This window comes from Pangasianodon hypophthalmus, chromosome 12 (assembly GCF_027358585.1).
Source record: "Pangasianodon hypophthalmus isolate fPanHyp1 chromosome 12, fPanHyp1.pri, whole genome shotgun sequence".
NCBI lineage: Eukaryota > Metazoa > Chordata > Actinopteri > Siluriformes > Pangasiidae > Pangasianodon > Pangasianodon hypophthalmus.
In genome coordinates, this window is record NC_069721.1 from 9,426,902 (window position 1) to 9,449,018 (window position 22,117).

The window sequence follows — 22,117 nt, forward strand, 5'->3', positions numbered from 1 at the left end:
TAACATTATTTCAGACAGTAATGTGCATCTCTGAAGCGGAAAACATAAAGCCATGCCACCTACACTATCCATGCTTTTATCAGATCCTCAAATTAATCTTTAATTATAGAAAAGTGTGTCGAATGGTTTAATACAACCATAATTAGTAGTAGTAATAGTTTTGTAATTAGTGACTAAACTAATAATAATAAAAAAAAGAAGCATAAAAAAACAGAAGAAAGATATTTCAGTAGACACCAATATTGTCAAAAACGTTCTTTGTAGTAGCTACTGGTGTTGGTAAATATGTGACGTCATTTGGTGGGCGTGACAAAACACTGCAAATAGCCAATCAGCACACGCACTGATCAACCAATTACCAGACTCGGTTTTACAATCGTGTTTAATTTGTTACATGATACATTGTGAGCTATGTCTCCCTGCGCAATACAGTCATAGCGTACATTACAGCATGTTTAACGCTGCATTATGTGTAATCACTTATACATTTACAATCACGACAAAAGCATGAAATAAGCTTCTAATCAACAAAGTTTGGGGAAAAAAAATAGAAAAACAAGTAAATGAATACAGTTCAAGCATATAGATGTTACCGTTGGGCACTTTGGTAATATTTTTGCTGTCACATTAATAGGGCAAAAAAAGACCAAAAAAAAAAAAAAGATTGATTTCATTTAACTAACTGAAATGAAGACCATCTTTCCATATCTGTAATGATACACCAATCACTTTTCAAATTTCAAACCAAACCTTTTTTAGCAACCCAAATTCTTTTTTTTTTTTTTTTTTTAAAAGATCAAATTCTGGTTTAACAGGATGCATCTCTCTCTGTCTGATGACTAATCATGAAGAGGACATCTGTAATCGATTTATACAACACGTGTGGTTATGCACATGCTATTAAAATGCATTAAGCAAATACTAATTTGTTCAGACAGATTAACTCTCAATACCTGTGATAAAAATTAATGAAAATTGCACATACATGTAAGTAACAATGAATGAAAAAAAAAACATATCTACATTGTAGTTGCTGTTCTGTTGTACTATGTTATATTGTTGCAGTTACATATGCCTGGCATTTTGTGTTTATACAACAGGTAAAACAAAACCTAAGGCTACCAGTATTATGCACATACATATTGTGACTGATGAATAAGCATACACTCATCCTTCCTCTTCAGTAATGACAGAGGCACTCACTATAGTAGGTTAGTTAGTGGACAAATATTCTTCTAGCCAACTCTATGCTTATAAAACAGCAGTTCTCATGGAAGACCTTTTAAAAAGCAACTGTTGTCATTCAAAAATAGTTTCCCCTCTTCTCACTCCACTGAATGTCTGCAGTCAGTTTATTCATCCATCTCTCCAGTGGTCAGAGTTTCTTTTAAGTTCTTTAAAAACTGGCTAGTGAGATTACAGATCTCTTAGTCTTCCTGCACCAGGGAGTCACTTAGTCAGGAATGCCACATAGTTATTCCTCTGACATTCTTCAAATTTGGAGATGTCAGGAAATAAAAAAAAAAAAAAAAAATCAATTGAATCCAAGTACGGTCTGTGCTCAGATCTTCTCATCAGTCATTTCCAAGAATTGGGCATATACATCCCTGGAACACTCCCCTTTTTGGTTGAACAGGAACTTGTAATAGCTGCCATCAGCACAAATGGCTGAAAAGGGAAGAAAGAAAAAGTAAATTTTAGTAGGTGTGCTCAGAAAGTCAGCAAACTCTTTACAAAGGAAATGATTTGCCACAAACTCATTCTTAATCCAATGGTTGTAAACTATAAAAGGAGCCTGTGGATTTTCTGTTTTCTGAGGGCATGAATGAGGTTTTCATATCACTATGTCACACCTGATTAGTTAATTTTTAACTAAAGTCTGATAAATTAATACACAATTCCTCCTCACCTATGACTGCATTGGGCTCAGTTCCAAAGGCACAGACACAGGGTGAGCCAGATGGGACCTGGAACTTTGAGAAACTCCACTTGGAGCTGAAATACTTGGGTAGGAAACTGGCTGAGGCCAAGCTGTAAAAAAGCAACATATCTATGGGTAAGAAGCAGCAAATCTACAAGGAGACACAGTTAACAACTCTAAAGAAATGTCCAGCAAATGCCTTCAAATTTTGATTCAAACCTTGATTGCTTATTCCTTTTGGGATCTTCTGCAGCAAATATGTGGACAGTCCCATGGTCACTCGACACACAGATTAAAGATGCATCCTGGTTGAAGTTAATGCTGCAAGAAAACACAAGCATTAAATACTTACTACAGACACTTGGACATGGTTTGGAATCATGGATCAAAACAACTCACCAATATATGTTTGCAGTCTGTGATCCTCGTCTTAACTCCTGAATCAGATGACCTGCAGATGTGTCAAATATTCTGATCAGAGTCCCCTGAAGAAATGAAAACCAAGTTAGACCGTACACATCTACACTATTCCTTTTTTTTTTTTTCTAAATCAAAGCATCTCATAAATTCTTTCTTTAAATCATGATTTATTTATTTACTTTGGGGTGAAAACTTGTTTATACAGAAAAATTCACAAAGCAATATTGTTCAAAATCTCCATGCTTGTGTCAAAACTTCCACATCCGTTTCTCACTTTTTCTGAAGCCGTGGCTATCCGTGTGCCCTGGAGGTTGAGGGCGATACAACACAGAGCTCCCTCGTGGGCAGGAATGTCCACCGGAGGCCTCTCTGTGTTGGCCAGGTCTACTATCTGCACATGTCCAGAGTGGGTGCCAGGAAATGCTAGCAAAGAGTTGTTGCTGTTTGGACACAGAACACACAAACCTGCAAAGATAATCAAAGAAGTAAACTGCATCAACTATCTGAAAATATTAGGGAAGAAAACAAATCAGTATCTACTAATCACCCAATTTTAAGTCCATTTAATAAGACCTGAAACATCACCAACATACAAAATAACAATAAGCCTCATGATATGAAACAAATGGATATGAACAAGTGCATCTGTAAATCATCTGCAAGAGCGTTTAAACAAGAAATGTCATATTTAGAAGAATTCAGTTTGGAAAAATGTTCCTATCCTAAAGTAGACGCACTACAGTGAACCTTGATTGATCAGCTTCAAATTGTATAGTTGGTATGAGTTACTTCAATTTTATATGACTTATTCTGTCAAGTTTTAAATAGCATAAAGAAAGCAATACATAAATAAAGACAAATAAGACCAGCAATTCAATTGGGACAACAGAAATGCTGCCATATAAAAGGAGGGAGAGTTAGTGTGTGTCTATAGTAGCTGATATGCTGCACGGGCTGAAGTTTTAGCACACACCTCACTTAAAAGGCAGTCTTTCACTGTTTAGTCATTTTCAGCACTCTGTGAGCTTTGTCTTTTACGAAGATTTGTGGGCGTCACTAAATGTAATTCAACTGTGCCGTAAACACGGGTGATTGGCATTTACCAACATACATGTGAGTATGGGGGGGAAAAAGAAAAAAAAAAAAAAAAAAAAACAGCATTACCATAACCTTAATAAATCTGGCAGGAGTGTGTAGTGTGGTTTAGTATACAAAATCGTTTCCAGACATGATAAATGAGGCCCATTGAATATTTCAGTACAGTTTATTTAGAGTATGGTACAGAGACATACCTTTAGGGTTGTAGCATGTTTCAAAGACATGCAGCTGGTGAGGGTTATGTGTGAAAGTGAAGACTTTGATCATTGAATCCAGGACCACCACAATTCTGATAAAACACAGACAAATTCTGGCTTTATGTATTAAGATACGCTAGCTAGTAACCCTTATACATCATATATAATTAGATAAGCTGTAGATAAATATAAAATAAAGCACAAGGACCAAGTACTATTCAGCTTAATATTTAATACAGAATTTGTATTAGAGTCTAAATTGCTGTACTATCAGTTGGTACTCATTCCCATACCTAAATTGTCCCATTTTTGTGAGGACAAACGTCTCATTTTCATTTAGTAGAATAAGCTTCACTTGACACACCAGCAAAGATAAAAGAATAATTCACTTTATTTTAATCCTGAATCACGATTTTTGGCTTCCTTAATTAAACATAATGGACTGTGCTATTGGTGAGCTTAGCTGACATCAATTAATGTTAAATAATGGCTAATGTTAGATACTGGTCCTGTTTCGATAAATGACTTGGTTCCGATTTATATTTCAAAATGGTTTTTGATAAAATGGTTATTTTGATTAAAGTTTTTACACATTTAAAGGAATATACTCTAATATACAATGTGATTTGTAATACACAATGTAATATACAATGTGAATACCAATTTAGATTTGTTGCTAAATTGGATTATTTTATTAACCATCATGCAGCCCTAATCAACTGTTTTTTAATTTGATGATGTGAGCACTTTAAGGAAATGCAGCCAGAACTACTTTTATTTCCCACACCAGTCATGTAAAGAGTTAGAGTCAGAAGATGATGCAAGGTAGGCTTGCATGACTTGCAAAAGACTGCTAGAGATTCTTGTTTGCGAGTGTAGTGCTTTGACCTCAGAATTTAAAGCCCCTGGCAACTTGATTTCAAACAATAAAAAAAACTAAAGATCTGTCATTAAACAAGCATTTACCAGTGGTACATTCAAGAAATATATATCTCTAACTATGATTTAAGTCTAAATAAAAGGTCCTATTTTCTGCATGTTCAGAACTGTGTGGATGTGTCAGATCACAATGACTAACGAATACTTGAAGTGTTAGTTTAAAAAAAAAAAAAAAAAAACATGTAGGAATGACAGAGCTGAACTTCCACTTGTTTTCAAACAAGTTGCGACTCATTACATGCTGCGTTGGTGTATTCATTCATATAAAGGTTTAAAAAAAAAACGCAAGGTAGAAATGCTCACCAATAAAATACTACACTGTGTATAAAATGTGTATAAAACTAACACTGTAGAAAGATGCAGTTTCCTCAAGCTCAGGCACAAAGAGGCCGAGAGAGCAGGAATGAAGTCACTTTAGTTTCCTTGGTTGCGGTAAAGCTATGGAAGGAGATGGTTAATTCTCCATCTCAGCTCTACCAAATGTAGTAACACCCAACTCAGATCAGACAGAAAAAAGCAGAAGAAATAAATTCAGAACTCTTTTCACTGAAAAAAAGTTCTTTCTTTTGCAATAAGTTGACAGGGGCTTTAATGATATTGATGAAATGAGAGTGAATGGCATATTTGAATTAACGCTCAAAATTATCATTTGAAAGTAAAGACAAATACCTGTCTCTTCGTAGCTTAACAGCTTTGACTTCTGTGGAAAACTCAATCTCAATCACAGTCTTTTTCTTAAGGTCATCCCAGATCATCACTAGTAAAAAAGAAAAGCATACATATGTAACTTTTAAAAACAATTATTGAGGAAGTACGATTTTAATACAATGGCCTTTTTTTTTTTTTTTTTTTATAAATCAAAGTCAAATTCCTATTTATTTCATTTTCCGCTTATCGGTATGATCAAACTCAAGAGGATGTGAAATTTGAGTGTAACATTTTAACAGCGCATAATATTAATAACGATACAACCTGTGATTTGTAAATGTGAATCAGAACGTATAGATGTAACTATTTAGTACTTTTAATAATAAGTAATAAGCATATAAGAGGTACTGTGTAGATCCACCAGGCTGAGGACATGGATACGGATGTGGTTGCCTCAGGCATGCAAACACACAGCTGGGATATTTAAAGACGCTTGGATATCACTGCATGATTTTTTTTTAAGTTGCCACATAACATCATTCTGCATTCTCAAAACTGTTCTTTTATCTAAACAACTTTTTAACAATGGCCAGTGTGTTTCTGCATGCTTGAATTTGCCTCCCTAAACCCTCAGCAGAAAAACCTTACTGCAATACTGACCTCTACAAACAAATATTCAAAAATTCATTCATGCATTTTCATTCATTATACTGAATGTCCTATTAATTGAAATGTTCAGAGGTATACAATATGCTATTTTGCCCATACTGTGCAAGAGAACATACCTTTATTAGGTGGGTACTTGGGTTTCTTGCCTCCTCCGACAAGTGCAAGGTAGTTGCATCGAAAGAGCATCTCAACATGCCCAACTCCACCCTCAAGGAACTCTGTAAGCCAAACACAACTTCAATCAATTTCACAGGACCACATTTTGAGCAGTAGATGCTCTATCAAATGACAGCACTCAACCACATGCTATCATGCTTCACATTTTCTAAACAGGACTGTCATTCTGTCTCACTTAGTTATGCATAGCCTTGGGGTCGCTTTGGATGCGAATTAGGTGGCAGGTCATTTTTACCAACAGTTATTTCTAATGTAGTTCTATATTAGAAAGACTATTTATAACAAAAGTAAGTGTATTTTTGTGTAGCACAGTCATGGCTTCTAGCTAGAAACACTACAAAATACAATATTCATGCTATATTTTGCAATGTAGGCCCATAACCTATACAGTGTGTGGACGATATTTCAGTCCATAGCCTACTACAGTAGCATGTGTCGTGTCTTTATAATTTAACTGTGTTAAAGTTATAACAGACACAGAACATACAGGTAAAATCTCATTGGATTAACAAACTTTATGTGATCACATACAGAGGTAATGCATGTTTATAATACTTACACATTCAATATGTGGCCGAAAGTATGTGGACACCTGAACATCACACGCATATGTGCCCATTCCAAAACCATTGCAATTAACATGGAGCTGGTCCCTGCCTTTGCTGTTATAATAACCTCCACTTTTCTGCAAAGGCTTTCCACTAGATTCTGGAGTGTGGCTGTGGGGATTTGTGCTCATTCAGCCACAAGAGCAGGTCAGGTATTGATGTCAGACAAGAAGGCCTGGTGTGCAGTTGGCGTTCCAGTTGATCCCAAAGGTGTTCAACGGGGTTGAAGTGAGGGCTCTGTGCAGGCTAGTTCTTCCACTCCAACCTTGGCAAACCATAGAGCCTTTCGCACCGCTTTAGTTCCAGAACTAAATTTACAGTACTAAAGTGCGAACTATTTCCCAGTACCGTTTAAAGGGTTGCATTCGCACCGACAGTGGGCACTGGGAAGTGACATAAGCCGGTTGACAGCGATGTCATTTGTGCGTGGCGTTCAACAACGGAAACAAAGAAGAACAACGTAAACAACCGGAGGATGGAGGACGCTGTGATCGGAGCTGTGTTTTTGTTGTGTCTCGCGTCCATCTATCGCTGTTCTCCATACTTGAAATAAGTTGACACTACATTATGTTTACACGGCGTTTTAAATCATGGAGGGTGAGGGCGTTTTCGTACGTGTTTGGCCAATCAACGTCTACTTACGTCACGGATAGTACCAGTTGTGCTGGTTAGACCCTGCTCCGGAGTAGGAGCTGTAATTTGGTTCTCGGAAAAGGCAGTCCGGTACTAAAATTGCACCCAGTTCCAGAGGTGCGAAAATGCCAAAAAGTGGGTAGTTCCACAATTAGTTCAGGTACTATGAAAAGGTTCCCGCAGTGCGAAAGGGCCTCATGTCTTTACGGGCCTCGCTTTGTGCTCAGGTGCACTGTCATGCTAGAACATGTCTGGGCCCCTTAGTTCTAGGGAAATCTTAATGCTACAGCATACATTGACATTCTAGACAATTGTGTGCTTCCAACTTTGTGGCAGCAGTTTGGGGAAGAATTACATATGGATGTGATGGTCAGGTGTCCACATACTTTTGGCCATATAATGTATTTGCATGTTATATTTACTAAATCGGAGCAAGAAAGAAATTCACAGAAATGAATGCTCCACACAATGAGAATTAAGTCGAGGGTTAAGGGCCTTGTTCAAGGGCCCAGCAGTGGCAGCTTGGTAGTACTGCGATTTAACTCACAACCTTCTGAGCAGAAGTCCAATGTCTTAACCACTGAGCTATCACTGCCCCCATGAGAACTTTGAGCCCTAAAAAATGGGGTCACCCACCAAAAGTAGTTGTGAATGGCCATTTAATTTAGAAACATGGGAGGAAAAAACTAATTTAGAAATCTCACAACTCACACAACAGCTATGAGCAGCATACTCAAGATACTTGTGTGTTTATTTTAAGTGATCATACTGGAAAATCATGTGCTGGACTGTAGACTGAGTTGTTAACTTCCTTATATAGCCTTCCACATACTTTTAACAAAAGTGTTAAAATGAATGAAGTTTGTTATAGCCTATATTTATGCGTTATCATTATGTATACATCAGTAAAGTATGTTCTGCAGCACTCATCCCAGTGATTGAGTTAGGAAGGTTAGTGATCTGTCAGGTCACATGTCAATCAGCAGCAGTCACCTTGTTTTTCTTTTTCTTTAAGAGGATCTGTGTTGTACACCCTGAAGCCATTTTCCATCCCGCATGCAAAGCATCCTGAAAATGGGGGAAAAAAAGAACAATAAGACTATAAATGTGTGCTTTTTAAACAGATTATTTCTCTCTGAATAATAAAAAAGTAACTCAGGTAGCCGAATGAGATAATGTTATACATTTTACAAATAAACAAATATTCAGATGTTTTGCACCATAATGTATTTCAACCTGACAACAGCTACCTTGCTCATGCAATTTTCTTGGCGTTTGTTAATAAAATAAACACATTCGGGGGTATAAACAAACCACATTTAGCAAGTTAGCTAGCTATCTACCTACCTAGCAAACCGAGAACTAACCGAGCTGTCATAAAAACTCTGATAAAGGCAACACTAGCAACCGTTATTTTTCCATCTAGCTCCTTTAGCTGTTCTGTATACACCAGCGGTTAGATAGCTATCAGTCCAAAATATACATCTATCTTCACTAAGTCGACCTCAAACTATTAGCTATCTTGCTAATGCAGCTACCACTGGCTGTCGCCTTCACGCCATAGCGATTGTGACGTTAGCTTAGCTTAGCTTAGCTTAGCTCAACAGGAACAACACAAAAACATCCTACCATGATCTTGGTTGAATCCAGCATAAAGAAGTCCATTTCCGTGAGGGTTGGATGGCAGTAAATTCATGGTGCGTGAAAGTTATATAGCCCGTAACTGTCAAAATCACCTACTTGAGTTTAACCGAAAAGACACCATTCCTCTAGCTAGGCTCTATAGGATATGGGGTTTGGCTTTGCTGTATCACCAAGTGCTCCTGTCCCCTGCTCCCTCCTTCCTCAGCAGGAAGCTCAGAAGATAGCCAACAACCACAGGCAAAATGATCAGCCAGAGCAATGGATTGGAGATGCTGTATTTGGAGGGTAGCTAACTACCAAGCTAACACCTGATTTCAGTCTGAATTGCCCCCGTTTTAAAGGTGGAAATCCGCCTGTTTCGGCTTCAGAGGAAGGAGAGGCGCTGTGGTAAATCCGTAGGGAGGAGAAACACTCCTGTCTGAGCTGCAACCTTCAGCTAACTGTTACTGGATGTAGATTTATTGTCACAGTTTACACAAGAATGAAAAGTATAAAAGGCAGAGCTAAAAACACCAAAGCAGTCAGTTATAATAAAATGCGAATGAGGAAAATAAAATACAAGAGATGCGTTATGTCGCAATACAGCATGTTGTGTTCACTATGAAATAAACGGTAAAACTACATCAATAGAATAAATATAGGCCTTTACACCCTTAAATATTAAAATGTGTTGAAATTTTACGAAAGTATTAAAAAAAAAAGATATCTCCCCAGATGGGCCTCGAACCTACAATGAGCTAATATCTGCATTTGTATTTTACGTATCCTATTTTAATTAACGTATAAATAACATTGTCTTATAAATGACATAAAATTAAACAGCTGCGAAACAAAGCATTCGTTTATAACGGTATATCTCCAACCTCCTCCTTACAGCCCCAGTGGCCTAATGGATAAGGCACTGGCCTCCTAAGCCAGGGATTGTGGGTTCGAGTCCCATCTGGGGTGGGCTTAATTTTCTGTAAAATTTCATCGTATCTTAATCACTGAGTGTATGAATGTAAAAAACTTACTACACCAGCTGTGTGACCACTGAAAGTCAAAATGGGCCACAATGTTTTCGTAATGTGGTTAAACGTGGTTAAATTTTTAAACACAACACAAACTTTTGCCAAACAGGTATTTTACTAAAAACTGTTTGTAAAAGCTGTGTTTCAGCTCTCCATTTTTTCATATTACTAAAAACATACAGCACTCCTTTTTTCTGTAGTAAGTATCCAGGATTTTCTATATTAAATGAAGATTTTTAATATGAGATCATGACAACAATCCTGCAGACAGCGGAAAGTGTTAAAGAGAAACCGGGCTCGTCAGTCTGTTTGCTGTGCATGAAATCACTACACATTACAGTTCAGCTTAGAAACCAAATGGATAAGTAGTGGACATCACTTTTAATCCTCCAGATGTACACAAGATCCAGAAGCACATATTTGAAAGAGTATGTGCTTGCACATACATGTGATGAAATTGAAGTCTGCATGGGTTTCATCCTGGTTCTCCAGTTTCCTCCCACCTCCCGAAAACCTGCCAGTAGGTGGACTGGCTAAGATAAATTGCCCCTAGGTGTGAATGAGTGTGTGAATGTATGTGCATGATGCCCTGCTGGACTGGTGTCCCATTCAGGATTTGTTTCCGCCTCACGCCCAGTATTCCCTGGAGAGGCTATGGAAAATTATTTAATTTCATACTTCTACTAATGAGTTAATCACTTATATATTAGTTATTTCTTAGTTATACTTAGTTTTCATCACATACTCCATAGATGCAACACTTTTATGGGTGCACTAAGAAGTCTAGTGCACTAGTTCATTATATTCAGATTTGTTGTATGTGAGATAACGGGAAGATGTTCTGGAGGGTCTGATATAAGGCATAGAGAGATTCTCTAGAGACATTTGATGTGAAACTGCGGTCATGTCTTGTTATGTATGATAAACAGAGGAAGAGTATGACCTTGAGGTGAAGATGAAGTAATTGTTATCAGCAGTTCTTACAGTTGTGGTAATCTCAGATTTACACCATATATGTATTTCCTTTCCTGTTAACTATGTAATCTTGTATGATAATGAATGATGGTATGATAATGGTTGATGGCCTATTTTAACCAATAAGTATGGAGTTCTTTGTTTACCTCTATCCAATCATCAGACACTAGCTATGAACTATATAATGTATATAATATATGAACTATATAATGGCATGTAACAATTTGGTCGACGGAGCTGTTCTCCCTGGCCATGACAAGAATAAACATATTGCTTTGGAGTCAACTGTGTCTCTGTGAGTTTAACTTCTATCTGCCTTCAGAAGGTAATATTTTCAACAACAAGTCTTCGGATCCATCACAACCCTGACCAGAATAAAGCAGTTATCATGCAGAAAGTGAGTGAGAGTTAGTGAGATTGCTCTAATCCAGCAGCGTAGCTAGTAGAAACAATCAGATGATTTGGATTGCTGTATCAATTTCAAAGGCAACGTTTGAAATGAATTGAGGCAACAATCATAAATTGATTATAATTGATTAAACTTGTTATTATTGATTATAACTGATTATTAATTGATTATTATCGAAAAAGGACAGACAACTACTGTGTGCAAAATAATTTCTATTTTTATTCTGAAGTGTTACTTGGCTAGCAAGGTGATTTGGCCATAACTCTGATACACAAAATAGTCCTTCTCTACATCATCATCGTTTGCAAATTAATGGTCATATTGATCAGAGCCAAATCAAACTGTTTAGTGTCATAGCACTTTCAGTGATATTGTCAAATATTGAATCATTTCCTTCTTAATGAAAATTGTCAAGTCATTCCTGTACTGCAGTATCTGCTAGTATTTGCTGAATGGATGGGGGTACCTAGCTTCACCTATTGGTACCAATTTTACCAGTTTATGTTTATAAAGTCATTAGTGTTCTTTGTAGCAAAGACAAACTAATAAACTAACTATATATTAATATTTAAACAAATAATAGCTATAGCTATGCTCAGCGGACCAGCAATCTGCGGACCAGCAATCTGCTGGGTCCCCAGACTGAGTTCCCTGAGCTTGGGTTGCTGTCTTTGTGTTCACATGTTCTCTCTGTGTCGCGTGGGTTTTCTCCGGGTTCTCCAGTTTCCTCCCATCTCCCAGAAACATTCTGGTGTACTGGCTACTTTAGATTGCCTCTAGGTTTGTGCATGTGGTGCTCTGTGATGGACGTCCACTCAAAAGGTGTATTCCCGCATCAGGCCTAGATACCGTTTCTCTTAAGCTTAATGAATATTTATAAAGTCTAAATATGAGCTCCGGCTTCCAACTGGTTCCATGGTGTAATGGTTAGCACTCTGGACTCTGAATCCAGCGATCCGAGTTCAAATCTCGGTGGAACCTTCCTTTATTATAAAGCCGGTTTTTAACCATTATTAAATACGTAGGCTGCACGCAGTTGCGTCATTTATTACAAAGCAGGTTATTATTCAATTCATTATTATTCAATTATTATTCAAAAAGCCCATTATTCAATACGTAGGTTGCACGCCGGTACGTCATCACCTTGTTACTGTGTATTTATTTGAGGCATTACAACGTTTTCATTAGACCTCTTATGTACATTTTATGTACATTTCACAAAGTATACACACATCCATTACCCAGAGGCTACGTGGACTTTCAATATGGCAGCTCCCATAAGAGCTTGCTGTTTCTAGCCGGTTCCATGGTGTAATGGTTAGCACTCTGGACTCTGAATCCAGCGATCCGAGTTCAAATCTCGGTGGGACCTTCATTATCTCTTTAAAACCACAATTAAGTAAGTAGGATGCATCCAGTTACATCATTATCTTCTTACCATGTGCTCACACGAGGCAATGGAACGCTTTCATTAGTCCTGTTATGTACATTTTCATTTAGCAAAATATACACACGTCCATTACCCGGAAGTAGTACCTACCTTCCTTCAAATCAATATGGCGGCTCCCATAACAGCATGTTTATGTTTCTCGCGATCTGCAAACAGGACTGTACTGTCACGACAAATATTATCTAGACTAAACTGCGATACATTTTTAATTCGCCATTTAGGCAGTGGCAAAAAGCTTCTGGCCAAGCACTCGGATAATTCACAGGTAAGGTATAGACTACATCGACAGAAAACAGATCGACTTTGACTTAGACAGATTGAAATGCTAGTTATTGTTTTAATTCGGTACTGAATTAAAGAAAAGTACAACTCATTAGCTCTATACATTCAACAGGGTGATCAGCCTGCTGACATCCCAGTCGGTACGTACGTGCTATTCATAATGTGTATAATAACAGCTGCTGTGTGTTTTAACTCCTGTTTTAATCTGCGTTGTCTTATGACAGATAAACTTAAAATAACTTACAGTCGGAGCAGCGGACCAGGAGGTCAACACGTAAACAAAGGTTGTATCATGAGTATTTAGTGGGTCACCTTGCACAGAATTATTACTTCCAATCATTAAAGACTTTGTGTAAGCCAAAAAAGAAGACATTTTTATTTGTCTGCTCTTTTGTAGTCAATACAAAAGCAGAGGTTCGGTTTCATGTTCAGACAGCAGAATGGATTCCTGAGGAGGTGAGAAAGGAGATCCTCTTAAAGGTAAGGAAAGAGACTATTTCTGTCTGCACAGAAATAGAAATAGAGACTGACTGCACAGAAATAGTAAAATGATTTGGTTCTTAAAGTAGTACCGTGTGCGCCAACATATTTGTGACCCAAACATATTTAACTGTTTTGCACCGACAGAGAATTGTATATATTTATTTATTTATTTATTTATTTATTTATTTATTTATTTATTATTTTTAAATAGCGTGATTGTATCTTAAGTCATAGTTTTTCACATTTAATTAGTTAGTTTTCAGGGACAAAACGTGTTCCTAAGTGGTTCCATGGTGTAATGGTTAGCACTCTGGACTCTGAATCCAGCGATCCGAGTTCAAATCTCGGTGGGACCTTCCCATCGTTTTAAAAGCCATAATTCAATAAGTAGGTTTCATCCAGTTATATCATTATCTTCTAGCCATAGGCATATACTCACTTGAGGCAATGCAATGTTTTCATTAGTCCTCTCATGTGCATTTTCATTTAGCAAAATATACACACGTCTGTTATACGGAAGTAGCACCTTCCTTCAAATCAATATGGTGGCTCCCATAACAGCATGTTCATGTTTATCGCAATTTGTACAGTCTGCAAACAGGACTGAACTGTCATGACAAATATTATCTAGATTATTTCATGGAGGTTCATGGTTAGGTTAGGTTCAACTTTAATGTCATTGTCAGAGTATGAGTACAGAGACAATGAAACACTGCTCCGGGTGTGTGTTCACGGTGCACTTGGATGGGTTAAATGCAGTGCACAAATTCCGAGTATGGGTCACTATACTTGGCCACACGTCACTTCACTTCAGTTCACACTTCAGTGAAAAGAAATAAATAAATGCATTTTTCTTGATTTATATCAAGATAAATATTTTTTAATCCATTTACCCTTCGAGCTAACTTTACCTACATTTACAGAATAAAACTCGGATAAATAAAGCTGGTGAGTTAATTGTAACTTCAGAGGTTAGCAGAAGCCAACAGAGGAACCTGGATGACTGTGTACAGAAAATCTCTGAGATCGTTAGTGAAGCCAGTCAGCAACCACCAGAGCCATCAGCGGAGGATCTCGCGCTGAGGGCTAAAAGGTATGTCCTACAAAGGCTAATAAAATTATTAGTGAAATCAAACTTATTAAACTAAGCAGTCGCTAACAAAGCAGTAACATGCTGCCATCATTTTCATGAATGTACAGTGCCTTGTATAAGTATACACCCCCTTTGGTTGCCTCTTTGATTAATGCCTTCTTTAATGGTCACTGACATTTGCTGGACAGCCTCCTCTAGGCAGAGTTGCTGTTGTGCTATATTCACATTTTAAATAATAGATTTAATTTTGTTCCCCTGGATGTTAAAGGGGATTTTTTTATAACCCAAACCCTGACTGATGCTTTCCAAGACCAGTCCCAGATTTGTTTTGATAGCTTCTTGGTCTTCATGATGCTGTTTGTTTAGGTATGTTCCCTAATAATATCTGGGGACATCCAGGGACAGATGTATTTATACTGAGATCATGTGACACTTTAACTGCATACAGGTAAACTCCATATAAGTAATTATGTGACTTCTCATGGCAGCTGGTTACACCAGAACTAATTTAGGGGTTTCACAGCAACAAGGATGAATATTTCTGCAATCACAACTTTTACTTTTTTTTTTTTTAAGTGGTAAATGATTTTGCAGACTATGTGTAGATGAATAACATAATCCCAATTAAGTCCATTTCAGTTCCAGGTTGTAACACTACGAAATGTGGAACACTTATGCAAGCTGCTGTATATTAGCTTATAAATTTATTTATCTATTTTTTTCCCACAGGTTAGAGAAAAGAAATTTAGCAAGGCTCAAACAGAAAAAGATCCATTCTTCAACGAAGCAAGCACGACAGGTTAATTTTGACTGAATTGCAGCTGTGAATATATTTTATTTTTTGAATATATTGTAAATATTATACCTGTTTTTTTTTTATTGTGAATACTGTATGTCTTTTTGAATGAACTGATAGAAGAATATTCTCCTTTTCCTATACATATTTAAACCCCAAAGTGATAATATCTATGTATTATGTAACTGTTTGCGTTATAGTAAATAAATTTAATTGTGAAAACTACGTTTTGCACTCTGTATTCTGAACTGAATGAACAAATCAAATTATAATTAATGTTATTTATTAAAGTCTTACATATTGTTAAAAAATATTATGTACTATTAAATGACATGAAACAGCTGGTTTCAGACACGTTTACACAAGAATAATCTTGTTTACAGTAATATTTTTACATGCTGAAAAAAAAAAAAAAAAAAAGAGGTTAGCAGAGGATGGTTTCGATCCATCGACCTCTGGGTTATGGGCCCAGCACGCTTCCGCTGCGCCACTCTGCTATTCGGAAAATCCAGAGCACTATAACAGCTATTTAGTTACAACTGTTTCCATTGCCTCTAATGTAGCCAATAGCGCAGTTTATAAATCTAGGTATGAAGTAGCCTTTTTATCCTTAGACATGTCGTGTTCTTTGTCAAATATGTAAGATGACGATTCTGGCGGTTTTTGGGTGGGAATGAAAAAGACGACCACGAAGGGACTCGAACCCTCAATCTTCTGATCCGAAGTCAGACGCCTTATCCATTAGGCCACGCGGTCACTGTAGGGAACGCATTTGCTACGGTGACTATGTAAATCTTAAACTGAGTACGAGACCCTGGCCAAAAATTATTTTATAGTGCTGAATGCTCATACGTACTTTATTTAATATTACTTTCTAATGTCTACATATCTACATATCTACATACCTTTTTTGACACCCGTTCTGTTACTAAAGAAAAATGTCAGCTTTTCAGACATTTTTCACATTTAAGGCCAGTTCACATTTAAGGAAGCGTTTTTGGACGAGAGTCACGCCTCGCACGTGACAGCGTCGCTTCAGGTTTAACAAACTTTTCAAGCCACATAAACTGTTTCAGAGTGAAACGCCTCTTTATTTTAATTAGTGAAACACCACAGAAATCACCTGAGCTCAGTCATACTTTGTATATTATATGAACTCGGTTTAAAATCAGGATCTACAAAAAAAGGCAAGCTGCAGTTGCACAGTAAAGTGTTTGTATGCTAGTGATACTCAGGATAAGTGGAAAAAAAGTCGTGTTGTTTCTTCTCTTTCCCACCATCTCATGTCACAGTTTTACTGAGCTGTGTGCAGTTACAGCTGACCAACTTCACCTGTTCCCAGCTCCCATGTTTCAGGATGAAATTATTTGCATCTACAGTGTGAATTCAGGGGTAGATGCTGACCAATAGTCACAACACTAACTTCGTCTCATCTGCCAAAAACAAACAAAACATGATCATGAACCATGAATAAGTTATCATGTTTATGAGCTTTGTGAACCTGATCATTGTGCCCTTGTGACATTATTCAGGGGTGAGCTAATCTCATTAATGATGATGATGTTTTTTGATTTTCAGATAAATGACACTAATCTCATTAATGATTATGATGTTTTTGATTTTCAGATAAAGGGCACTTTACTTGGTGCTCTGGCTATGATGTGAGATCTTAAAAACATAGACATAAGCCGTATGTAACTTGTGTAAAGCCACTCTCTCAAAATAGTGGTGAAAGAAGTTGAGCTCGTGACTAGTTCCGTGCAGTGCATCATGTATATTATCAAAATTTGCAAGCAACAAAGTGAAAAAGGAATGTACCGTCTTTTATACATTTTATAGATGTTACCTGGTGAACGAAGAGATAAGTAGTATTAACTCATGGTATGAAACCCTTGATTCAAGGAATGGTGGTTGGATACAACACAACGATTTAATATATTTAATGGTTATTGTAAAGGTTTTTAGTCCTTACACGCTTTGCTCTTTTTTTTTGTAAAAGTGCATAATTTAATTATCTGAAAAGCCTACTTCACTTACAACACTTTGTTTTTTTTTTTTGGTGAATGGATACTTAGGATGAAGATACTGTATGTTCTTAACATCTGTGAAATAAATTACATGAGTATTTAAAAAAAAAAAAACAGTAACTCCTGTTTTTATTTGCTCTGCTCACATTTAAGTGTTACAGCTCAACCTTACTTATTAGCTCAACTTAATCAAAAAAAAAAAAAAAACATTATATGCAGACTGTGTATCCTTGAAACTATTCTAATTACATATATCAAATAGAATGTCAGAACACTTTAAGGTGGTGATCAGTAGCAGTACTGTATTTAAAAATGTAGTATGCCTAAGAAACTAATGTAAATAAAAAAAGAAAAATGTCTTACCCTGTTACAGCTTTTCAGTAATATTTTTAAATTTACTTGTAATTATAACCAACAATAAATGCAAAAATAACACTGCACACACATACATAGGTCCATCTGAATCTAATAAAAACATATTTTAAAAAATCTTCTTTTGATTTGTTACTTAATGCTTATCAGACAGTCTCTGGAGCAGGGCAATGATGGTGTCTTGCTTGGATGAGATTAACTCCAGCGCTGTTGCCATCCTTCCCAACGCTTCAGCCATGCTACCCAGTGTCCTTTCCTGGCGCCGCTCACGGGCGTCCTTTTTGCGTTGACGCTGCTCATCCAGGCGTGTGCGTTCTTCATGACTGGTGATGAAATTGCGAAGAAGGGCAGTACGCTCACCTGCGTGTCCCTGCTGCTGGGCAAAGCGAGAGGCCACTGAACCGAGCTGAAGATGCCGAAACCTGCGTTTCACTGGCTGCCTTGTGATCTTGGAGGCAGGTTTGGGGGAAACAGTGGGCATGGAACTGTCAGTGCTGCATGCAGGGCTGAGGTTTGGTTTTGGGGATGTGTTACAAAGCATTGGGGATGTCACCAGCGTTGGAATTGGGGAAGGTGTGGTAAAGAGACCACTAGGGAGCAGACAAGGGGTGGCCACTGCAGCGACTGACACACCATGCGGCTGGTGCTCTTCTGACCTTACAGCTGTTTTAGCTGTGGCTGCAAATCCAACAAGAGTGGCTGAAGCAGGGTCGCTCTGATTGATTTTTGTTTTTCCTAACACTTTGTCCATCATCTGTTATGTGAGGCGACACAAAAAATTAGAAGATGAAAAACATGTAAAAACAATATAAATGGAATAACAAAACCAACCAAACTTAGTAAAGTAAGTATTTAATTCAGTGCATTAATTCAACATACCTCAAAGTATTCCCATGAGGTCTTGGCCTGGCCTCTGCCCAACCTGCTGCGCTCTTTTACTCTCTTGTATGTGACAATGAGGTTGTTCCACTTTCTTCTGATCTTTTCTACTGGCAGTGAGTGGCCAAGGTTCTCCAGCTCACTCTGGACATTCTGGAAGAGACGAGAGCGTTCATGGGAGCCGTACATGTCCCAGCAACGATGCATCGCTTCAATGAGATGCACAATAGCACGGTGGGTGAACTCAGATGAAGTAGACACTGCTTCAGGGTAGCCCCGTGCTGCAGTACCTTTTCTTGCTTCCTCCCTGCTAACAACTGTCAAAAGTATATATTGGTCAGTATTAGGAATGCAGTGATACCATTTTTTTCTGACAGAGTACGAGTACATTTGTCATGGTACTTGTCAATACTGATACTGTTACCAAAAGGAGCAACCTACTTAGCTATGTGTAAATTTATCAGTGAGCAATCATGGGCATTATAGTACATTTTTATTTCACTCTGTTTATGTTGGTTGCTGCTATGTGCTGTTCACAATAAACTCCTTGTGCTGAGTTAATGTTTATGTTAAAGATATTATGCCATTTAAACAGTTTCTTTAATAGAGAGTGCAAGGTTGACCAACCTGTGCACAAAAAGGTATCAGCAAGCGTGGTCATTAAAAATGAATGCAAGGTGTCTCAGTTCTCGCAGACCTGAAGTGCTCACATGAGTCACAGTTTCTCTGAACGCTAACTTTACTACTCAATACTTGCCTATACTTTTGTGTGCACTTATTTTTAATGACCACGCTTATTGATAATTGTTCTGCGTGCTCAGGTAACTAACCTCACACTCTCTATTTATTACTGTTTTAACACCATAAGGTGTTTTATTGTGGAATCTCCTCTTGATATTTTCAGAGAACACAGTGTGCTTCGCTTTATTAATAGTTAATTGTGAAGTACGTCCAAATCACTGTCATTTTGGGTCATCTGTTTATTAGTGCTGCAACGTGAACTAGGCTTACGTCACATAGTATCACGTGTTATGGGATGCTATGTATCAGAGCATTGCTCTTTTTACAAGTATGAGTAAATGAGTGTGGAATCTGATGCCAGTATCGATACAACTGTGATAATTAAATAATAACAGGGCTGGTCTTAGGGTGGTGGGGGCCCTGGGCATGAGCCATTGTTGGGGCCCTATACACACACAACGACATTAATCTACAAGTTCTCCAACCAGAAATAAAGCAAGTAACACAAAACTAAAAAATATCATGATACCATAGTATTTATATCATAAACATTTATAATTAATGTTTAGATTTACATGTAACATTTACATTTACTATATCAATGCATCCCTAGTCAAAAAATATACTTTGCTATGGTTTAGTTACATATTCATGTGTTTAATGTATTCTTATATGCAATATGTGTTGATAGTGTGTATTATATATGCCTATAAGAAAAGACTCACCATGGGGCACCTTCTGGTCTCTAAATACAGATACAGCACTGTTAATGCTGATAGGGTCTGCAATTCACCAACACAGAAAGACAATTAGAAACAAAGGTTTATTTTTGCAGGGTCAATATATGGCAGCTATGGCAACTATTTAAACCTATGATTTCTGTAGAATCTGAGATGCAAGGCTGTTTTCGTGACTACTGGACAAAGTGTAACCAGTACCACTCACAAAGTAACACAGGGGTCGGCTCCTTAAGCTGCTCGACATGATGAGCCGCAATTAGAGAAGAAATGCTCGCAGTCGACTCAGCTGCAGATGGACTGTCATCGCAGGATGAAGGCATAACACTTTCAGATGACTCGATTTTCAGCGACACGTCCATCACTGCACTGGGACTCAGATAGTGCGTGTTAATAATGTTATGGTTCCGTGTTATGGTGGGGTTAAGGACTACGCACAAACACACACCGCACACTGTCCTCAGGCTTCCCGCGTGTACTTCCCTAAAAAGTGCCTCAGAAATCTCAGCTTAGCAACAGCTAAGATAGAGCTTAGCAAAAGATTCGCGGTATCATATATATATATATATATTTTTCTGCTTAGTCTACAACGTTTAGTTACTAGTAAAGCACCAAAAAATAATGGCTGCACCCTTCACGATGCAACTGCGCAAATTTCCTGCGTACATCTACAATGCCATTGGTCGCCTCTCGCTTACGTCACACGCAGCGCCTGCGCTTTTGCAGACGCATTGCGCAGACGTCAAGTATCCACAGCGATGGAAAGCGGAAGAGCGAACGCAGTGTGTGTGTGTGTGTGTGTGTGTGTGTGTGTGTGTGTGTGTGTGGTCTGGTTTCACTACATTTGCACAGCTCTGACTCCATTTAATTTTGCGAATTTTGCCTTCACTGACTACAAGTTATGTCAAGATCACGTGAAAACTAATTCCTCCACTTCGCACAGTGAAAGAAATTACCACTCATAATGCACCACAAATGCAGCATTTAATACCATAGATCAGGGGTTCTCAAAATTTTGCATTCAGAGACCCCTTCCAGAGTAAAAGAATTTCTAAGGAAACCGGTTAAGATCACAGCACAGATGTAATTTTAAAAACAACAGCGCAAATATGTACCATCACATTAATTTATTTGAGCCATTAGAGCTTTTTATTTCTGAACTTTCCACTCATCCTGATGCAGATGAAACAATGTGTTTAATATTAACATCACTTCCTGGTTTTATTAACAAGCAGTTAAAGTTAACGTTATTTATACTTGTTTTTTTAGTTATTGAGTTTTAGATTAACCCATGTCAATTAGGCCTACAAGAGTGATAATTAAATAATAACCTTCAGGGCTGGACTTAGGGTCCAGTTAGGGTCCAGTCTTCGTTGGGGCCCTATATGTACAGAGTGACATTAATCTACAACTTCTCCAACCAGAAATAAAGCAAGGCTGGTGTAACACAAAACAGTAGCTATGGTAGCTACTATGGTATTTATATCATAAACATTTAGATTTAACATTTATATTTAATGTTTAGATTTATATGTAAAAATTGCATTTAATGTTTACATTATAGTTAACATTTACATGTAATATCTACATAATATTTAGCATTTACATATAGATTTATATTTAACATCTACATTTACTGAACTTTAAAACTATTATTTTACATGAATCACTTTCTGAATTTAGGAGGATGGGGGCCCCTTTGGCCCGGGGCCCTGCTGGCTCTGACAACCATAACAACACTGATACTAGTTGACAGTAATGTCTACCACCATCATGTGATTTGAAAATAAGTGAAAGTAATAAGTGAAAGTCAAAACTGTGTTACTAAGTTCTTGCAGTGAAACTGCTTGATAGAAATATTATGACTTCATGTGAGATTATATAAGGGGGGTGTGGTCATCATCAAACA

The 22,117-nt window shown here is 37.5% G+C and overlaps 3 protein-coding genes and 6 non-coding genes across 9 annotated transcripts; 5 read left to right on the top strand and 4 right to left on the bottom strand.

Moving 5' to 3' along the window:
• Positions 1-364: 364 nt before the first annotated feature.
• On the bottom strand, positions 365-9,368 carry wdr45b (WD repeat domain 45B). The gene is made up of 10 exons (XM_026915915.3): positions 8,940-9,368; positions 8,304-8,378; positions 6,009-6,110; positions 5,245-5,332; positions 3,634-3,728; positions 2,616-2,806; positions 2,321-2,406; positions 2,141-2,242; positions 1,910-2,031; positions 365-1,668 (listed from the first exon to the last, which is right to left on the bottom strand). The coding sequence occupies exons 1-10, from the start codon at positions 9,004-9,006 to the stop codon at positions 1,562-1,564; spliced, it is 1,035 nt and encodes a 344-aa protein (XP_026771716.1). The 5' UTR covers positions 9,007-9,368; the 3' UTR covers positions 365-1,561.
• A 461-nt stretch (positions 9,369-9,829) lies between these two features.
• On the top strand, positions 9,830-9,902 carry trnar-ccu (transfer RNA arginine (anticodon CCU)). The gene has a single exon. It is a non-coding gene; the product is annotated as a tRNA-Arg (tRNA).
• A 2,355-nt stretch (positions 9,903-12,257) lies between these two features.
• Positions 12,258-12,329, top strand: trnaq-cug (transfer RNA glutamine (anticodon CUG)). The gene has a single exon. It is a non-coding gene; the product is annotated as a tRNA-Gln (tRNA).
• A 319-nt stretch (positions 12,330-12,648) lies between these two features.
• Positions 12,649-12,720, top strand: trnaq-cug (transfer RNA glutamine (anticodon CUG)). Its single transcript has one exon. It is a non-coding gene; the product is annotated as a tRNA-Gln (tRNA).
• Positions 12,721-12,872: 152 nt separating this feature from the next.
• On the top strand, positions 12,873-15,677 carry mrpl58 (mitochondrial ribosomal protein L58). Its single transcript, XM_026914917.3, has 6 exons — positions 12,873-13,063; positions 13,193-13,220; positions 13,305-13,364; positions 13,478-13,560; positions 14,487-14,656; positions 15,386-15,677. Exons 1-6 carry the CDS (start codon positions 12,905-12,907, stop codon positions 15,468-15,470), a joined length of 585 nt encoding a protein of 194 aa, XP_026770718.1. The 5' UTR covers positions 12,873-12,904; the 3' UTR covers positions 15,471-15,677.
• On the top strand, positions 13,848-13,919 carry trnaq-cug (transfer RNA glutamine (anticodon CUG)). Its single transcript has one exon. It is a non-coding gene; the product is annotated as a tRNA-Gln (tRNA).
• A 200-nt stretch (positions 15,678-15,877) lies between the features above and the next one.
• trnam-cau (transfer RNA methionine (anticodon CAU)) lies at positions 15,878-15,949 on the bottom strand. The gene has a single exon. It is a non-coding gene; the product is annotated as a tRNA-Met (tRNA).
• A 186-nt stretch (positions 15,950-16,135) lies between these two features.
• On the bottom strand, positions 16,136-16,208 carry trnar-ucg (transfer RNA arginine (anticodon UCG)). The gene has a single exon. It is a non-coding gene; the product is annotated as a tRNA-Arg (tRNA).
• A 270-nt stretch (positions 16,209-16,478) lies between these two features.
• On the bottom strand, positions 16,479-20,866 carry si:ch1073-357b18.4 (uncharacterized protein LOC797129 homolog). Its single transcript, XM_026915580.3, has 4 exons — positions 20,417-20,866; positions 20,197-20,253; positions 18,731-19,047; positions 16,479-18,605 (listed from the first exon to the last, which is right to left on the bottom strand). Exons 1-4 carry the CDS (start codon positions 20,568-20,570, stop codon positions 17,988-17,990), a joined length of 1,146 nt encoding a protein of 381 aa, XP_026771381.3. The 5' UTR covers positions 20,571-20,866; the 3' UTR covers positions 16,479-17,987.
• Between the last annotated feature and the right edge of the window lie 1,251 nt (positions 20,867-22,117).